Source organism: Vigna unguiculata, chromosome 7, assembly GCF_037176805.1.
Source record: "Vigna unguiculata cultivar grain cowpea cultivar isolate G323 ecotype 2 chromosome 7, ASM3717680v1, whole genome shotgun sequence".
NCBI lineage: Eukaryota > Viridiplantae > Streptophyta > Magnoliopsida > Fabales > Fabaceae > Vigna > Vigna unguiculata.
Genome location: NC_140798.1, coordinates 27410071 through 27416561, shown reverse-complemented (window position 1 = coordinate 27416561; position 6491 = coordinate 27410071). Strand labels below are relative to the sequence as shown.

General features: G+C 35.9%; 1 protein-coding gene across 1 annotated transcript; it reads right to left on the bottom strand.

The window, feature by feature from the left end:
• Positions 1-4816: 4816 nt before the first annotated feature.
• LOC114192267 (non-specific lipid transfer protein GPI-anchored 15-like) lies at positions 4817-5918 on the bottom strand. The gene is made up of 3 exons (XM_028081928.2): positions 5518-5918; positions 5288-5398; positions 4817-5088 (listed from the first exon to the last, which is right to left on the bottom strand). Exons 1-3 carry the CDS (start codon positions 5834-5836, stop codon positions 4958-4960), a joined length of 561 nt encoding a protein of 186 aa, XP_027937729.1. The 5' UTR covers positions 5837-5918; the 3' UTR covers positions 4817-4957.
• Positions 5919-6491: the final 573 nt, after the last annotated feature.

The following is a 6491-nucleotide window of genomic DNA, read 5'->3' as shown; positions in this document are numbered from 1 at the left end:
ACACCTTTAAAGAGATGAAAACCTTTTCAAAGCTCAAACAAGTGGCTCGGCCACAACACTCTAGGAAGACAAGGAAAAGAAAACTACTAAGACAAAACAAGGATTACCTAAAGACAAGCAAGCAAAGCTAAAAAAAACAAGAAAGTTTAACTTCTAAGGAAACTTGTTTTTTTAAAGACAACTTGAACAAGACTAAAACAATGAAAAACACTTTTAAGGACTCTATGGAAAGCATTTGAACAAGCCAAGATTATACCTCAAATTATGCATACACCATGAAAGATCATAACCAAGTCAAAGCATGGAACTAATTTGCCAATATTACCCAAAATCCAAGTATAAATTTTGGTAGCATAACACCTAGTAAAAATGGCCAAATGGATTCACCAAGCATTGTAAAAGCTCTCGGCCAAACTGTTTTTGGTCTTGAAAACACTTTTTCTTTTCAAAACTAGGTACTTAAAATGATGAGAAGGATGTTTTAGGGTGTCTTGAACACTTAGTTCCTTAAAATTAGGTCAAAATCAATTTCAAGGAGCATACAACAACACAAGGCATAGATCTCAAGCAATAGTTCAAAAACTTAGAAACAAAAACAAGAAAACTCAAAGAAGCATATGACAAGAGACTCAAGCAAAAGTTAGACACATTTAAAGACTCAACATGACATACACAAAGACACAAACATGTAGCTATCATGCATTTAAACTCATGGATTTGAGGCTCAAAGAGTAAGCATCAAAAGACATGTTATCCAACCACATTTAGGAGCAAAAGAGTCCAAAACCGAAGCCAAAATTGCCACAACATAACCTGAAAACGTTGTTTTTCGTATTCTCGGCAGCTCTGACCTTTGCTCACTCATTTAATCATAACTCTCTCCACAGAACTCCAAATGCGTTAATTCTTTTTTTGTTGGAAACTAGACTCACAGAGCTTTCTTTTGATATAAAGAACGTTATTTTTGGACCACTGAGCTAGCTGCAGTTTCCTTTTCAAAAACGCACACGTTGCTGCCAGCACTGTTTTTATGTGGACCATTCAAAGATAGCTACACAAGACAAGGTTAGAACATGAAAACACCATATTCAAGGACAACCAAAGCTCTAGATACCAAATGATGAAGGATTATCTTGTTTCCTTTTAGAGTTATGAATATGGTGAAGTTATTTAAGAAAGCTTTTTGAAAATTCCCACTGCACATTAAGATAGCAAGCTATCTGGATGTGAAGGTTCATTTCTCAAGCTCATGAAAGGAAGAAGAGAGTTGGATTCAAGCTTAAACTCACACAACATTAAAAACACTTAAAGAACCAAAATGAAAGAAGAAACATTAAAAATGGAAAGCATAGAAGATGAAGCATGGAAGAAGCACGCCACTCATAGGGGGGGATCTAAGCCAACCAAGTCCTAGAGATGAGTGATGGTGCCGCCACTTGCAAGCAAGATAAGGCAAAGGTGAGTTCACTTCTAGGAAGGAGAGCTCACGAAAATTTAAAGGTTGAAACACAATAGTTTAGAAACAAAATGATCAACCCTTTTACAAGACAAGGAGCACCCTTTAAATAGGAGTTCATAGGGATCCTTTAGCAAATACAAAAACATGAAAAAGGATTAACTAGCAAACCCTAAACCTAATGTGAGAGTGAGTCTTGGCCAAGTGAAGGAAGATGATTGGTGGAGGCATTCCCATGAGGATTCTAGGCCAAAAGAGGAAGGAGACCAAGTGACCTTCTAAGGCATAAACCACAAAGTCAAAAGGAGACAAGGTACATGTCTACTTTTGCTTTTGCTTTATGCTTTTTGCTTTCCTCTCTCTTCCACTTCATCCAAGTGCTCCAATCACCAAGTGCCACCTAGCCATGCTCTACTTTCTCTTAATTACCTACAAAACAAGACAAACAAGGATTAGCATGTTGGTTTAAGTTAATCTAATCTTGGTCAAAGGTCAACTTTGGATCAAAGTCAACAAGTCAACCAAAATAAATCAATTAGAAACCAACTTAGGGAATTCAAACTAAAGTAATGCAAAACAAAGATAAAGGTGATGGAATAGAAGACTCCCCTCTAGACATGCTTCTAGTGATCCTTCTTGAGGGAGCTTCTAAGGAGGTGGTCATGCCTTCATCACCCAACCTTTATTGGAACATTGGAAAGCTATAAAATGCATCCTTCGCTACTTAAAAGGAACTCTAACTTATGAATTACACCTACGTCCTGTTGTTCTCACTAGGGGTGGGCATGGATTGGATTTTTAATGATCCAATCCACATCCATTTTAGATCTAAATAATTGGATTAAATTTTTGACCCAAATCCATTTTTTTAGCAAAAGTAGTTTGGATTTTTTTAAAATCCATATCCAAATATTTGGATCAAGATTTAAATCCAATCCTAATATTTGGATAGAGTTCAAAATCCAGAATCCATTTTTTATAAAACAAATTTAAATTGAATTTTTTAAAACTTGTATCATTAAGGCCTGGATGTCCCGGATGGGCTTGACAACTTGGACGGGCCCAACGACCCGAACGGGGCCGATGACCAGGACAACCCAAACAGGCCTGACAACCTGAACGGGCTCGACGACCTGGACGGGCCCGACAACACGAACACGGTCGACAACGCAAATAGGCTAGTCAGACCCGTCCGGGTCGCCGGGCTCGTCCGCCTGACTCGTTCGGGTCATGGGGCCTGCCTGACCTGTTCGGGTCTTAGGGCCTGCCTGATCCGTTCGGTTCTTCGAGCCCGCTTGACCCATTCGGGCCCGCTTGGCCCGTTCGGGTCTTCGGGCCCACCTGGCTCATCAAGTCATTGGGCCCGGCTGCCCCGTTCGGATCATTGTGCTCACTTGAATTTTTTGGATCGTTGGGCTCGATTGACTCGTTCGATTTGTCGGGCTCGCCTAGCCCATTCATTTCTTTAGGCCTACCCAACCTCTTATGGTCGTCGGGCCTGCCCGATCCGTATAAGTCGTTGAGCAAGGCCTGTCCATGTCTGAATTTAGCATACTCCATCTCAACCTTTAGTCTAACCCAACTAAGAATTTAAATTGAAAATTTGGATTGGATTTTTTGGATTATCCATATTTAAAAATCTTGATTTATAAAATGTATATCCAATCCATAAAATATACAAAATGTAGATTAGATTGAAATCTAGATCCATTAAATGGATTTTAAATGGATTGGATTTTTAATAAAATGGATTATAAATGGATTGGATTGGAGCAAAAGTTGATTGGATCAATAAAATTAGATTTTTTGCCCACCCCTAGTTCTCACTAATGGGTGTTACACTTTAAATGCTTATTGTGATGCAGATTGGACATCAAATATAGATGATCGTTGGTCCAACTCTAGTGCCTGTATTTTCTTTGGACCTAACTTAATCTCTTAGTGATCTAAAAAGTAGACACTGGTTGCACGTTAGTGCTGAGGCAGAGTATCGAAGTCTTGTATCACTACATTTGAAATTCTATGGTTGTAGTCTCTTCTAAAAGAACTTCACATCATATGTACTCCTCTTGTGATTCATTGCGACAATCAAAGCATAGTAGCCGTTACTCACAATCTTGTACTGCACTCTTGCACTAAACATATGGAGCTTGACATTTTCTTTGTTTGTGAGAAAGTTCTCAATCAGTCCTTATACCTTATACGTGACTTACATTTCTGCCACTAATCAAATTGTTGATCTCCTCACAAAACCTCTCTTTAGAAGTCGTCTCTGCCTTCTCTATGACACTCAATGTCATTGAAATTCTTCAATCACCTTGATTTTGAGGGGGACTGTTAGAGAATATCAGTAGAATATCTCTCAGTTTTGTCTTTTCTATTTCTCTCTCCATTCTGTTTTGTATACATGGTATTTAGTTTGTTACATTTTATTCGTTCTGTTAGTCATATAGAGTGAATCACTCATCTAGGACACTTTCTATATAAACTGATGTATTGTTTATTATTCAATGAATGAGAATGATAGACTTTTCCTCGTTCCTGGTTATCAATTTCTAACATATGCCGAGATAAAGGTAAAAACAGATAAAAAAGAGAAACAAGAAATAAAATACTAAGATTCCAAACATAATACACCACAAATACCAGCAGTTAACCTATCTTATCAAGAATTGATACTAAGTAAAAGTCATAAAACTTTTCAAAACCAATTAATTAACCGCTTATTTGAGTTTCTATTAACATGTTTAAATTATTAACAAATTGATTAACATGTATAACGGAAAAATTATTTAGAAAGGAGAAAGCAAAAATTCAAGAACCAATCGAGCACGAGCAAATTTTAGAATCATTATCTTCTATCGTTTTCTTTTATTTCCTGTTCTCTTCGTCTTGCTTCATTTTCTATTGCGGCGGTTAGAGGCTTATTGAATCATTGACAAGAAGAGGCACAATTTGTCCACTTCCTTTGTATGAAATTATATATATATTTTTTATTTTCATTTTCAATTTCTTATTTATTTTTTCTAACAAATAATTAAAGTTAATTATTATGATTTATACTAAGGCAATTTGTGCAAAAACACTGCTTAATTAACTTAAATATTTATTTTATTACTTGTTAATCGTTGCAAGACAGGTATATATCATGACGACACACCTTTATAAAAATATTAATATATGAACTTATTATAGTTTAAAAAAAATTGAATAAATTTTATTATAAATAAGTTTAAGTAATCGTGTCCTTAATTTAGTTGCATGGGAAAGAAACAGTTAACAAGAAAGTAGCTAACCAATCTACACCAAGAAGAAATAGTAGTGCATGAGCACAAACAAGTAACTTCTACATCAAATCCCTCGAAAAAAAAATTAACTTCATATCAATTTAATTCTTCTAAACAATATTTTTATTTATACAAGGACATGCAAATATGTGCTACGCAAACGAACTCTAAACATAAAATTTCAGCACCCAAATCTCAGTTGGCACAAAAATAATCAGAACTTGATAAAAGTTAAAACACAAGACACAACGGCAATAAGATAGAACACCATGTGAGAGGGGACTTCAATAGCGTTTCCATCAGATGAACCACCATCTGTTGATGGCACTGTTTTAGATCCTGCACCTGCAATTCACCAAAATGACATAATAAAAACATCAGCAATTCTTGTTCGAGTTCATGCACTAACCGACTCAACTATTTGAACTAAGTGAATCAATGAAGATCATATCATTACTCTAGAAGGTTTCTGTACAAAGTGTATATCAGAACTTGTGGCTTTCATCTTTCTTTCATTCTGAGTTTATGTTATAAGATGAAATACCTGAGGGAAAGTCTGAAGCAGAAGGTGATATTGATTCTTGAGGGGATTCAGGTGAAGAATCAGAAGGAGAACCAACTGGAGCAGTGGAAGGAGATGTTGGTCCATTCCCAGCTATATAATCAAATTAAATTCATGTCATGAGAACAAAATCAATACTTTATTATTACCCAATTCATGCTTTAGTTTTACTTATGATGTAAAAGACTTAAGAGTTTAGTTAATATTGTTACCTTGACACTGGCTAACTGGGGGAGTTTGAACTTTACAAGCGCCAGGGAGAGACAAAGCAAGAGTCTGATTGATGGTAATTCCGAAAGTGGAACCACCATTGAGCACGGAGCAAAGGCACTGTGGTGAAGATTGGACAACGGTGGAGAGCTGAGAGCAACATGAAGTTGATGGGGTTGAAGAACTTCCCATTATGTAGTTCAGGCAAGGGCTCAAGCTAGTGAGTGTGCTGGTGCAACCTGATTGAGCAGTAGCATTTTGAGTCCACATAGTGGCCACCATAACCGTAACTACACACAACACAAACCCTCTAAAAGCCATTGTATTCACAAACTTCTCACAGATCAGAAATCTCAAACTCTGATTTGTGTGCTGATAGGGATAAAAAGGTGGGAGGTATATGAGTTATTATATAGAGGAAAAAGAAGTTCTGATTCTAAGACATAGACAAGTAAATTAGGTTGCCTACCCTTTGTGATTAAAGACACGTCGAGGAAAAACATTTTTCCTTAAAAGGAAGTGATTATCGATAATTATAACTATATGGACTGTTTTGTTTAATATACGAAAGTGTCGTAATATTCTAGAATATGTTTGACTCTACCACCCCCAAGATGTAAGGACCTAATTAACTTTAATATTTTTTAAGCAAGATCCAAGCGTACCAAGAGAAGCTAATTTGAGTTTTGATTTAGTAATTATGGTTGCGAATTCACAGCTACCTAGGTTGATGCAGATCTGTGTGAAAGTCACACGAAATTGGAAAATCTATTTTGTCTTAAAATTATGACGAAATATACGAATCCATCAGAATAAAAATGGTTTATACATTACTAAAAGTTCTAATGAGATTTTCTTTTTCTTTTTTTACAAATTTGTTCAGAAGAATTTACAAAACAAAATTTTTTGCTATTTTGTTTTAAGAATCTTATTCGGTAGATTTCGTAGATAATTAATTTTTACAAAATTATAAAAT

Excerpts from the sequence above, each read along its gene's own strand:
- LOC114192267 (XM_028081928.2), bottom strand. The coding sequence starts at position 5,836 with ATGGCTTTTAGAGGGTTTGTGTTGTGTGTAGTTACGGTTATGGTGGCC. Across the intron at positions 5,399-5,517 it reads CCCAGTTAGCCAGTGTCAAG|CTGGGAATGGACCAACATCT; the intron begins GTAACAATATTA and ends TTGATTATATAG. Across the intron at positions 5,089-5,287 it reads TGCTTCAGACTTTCCCTCAG|GTGCAGGATCTAAAACAGTG; the intron begins GTATTTCATCTT and ends GGTGAATTGCAG.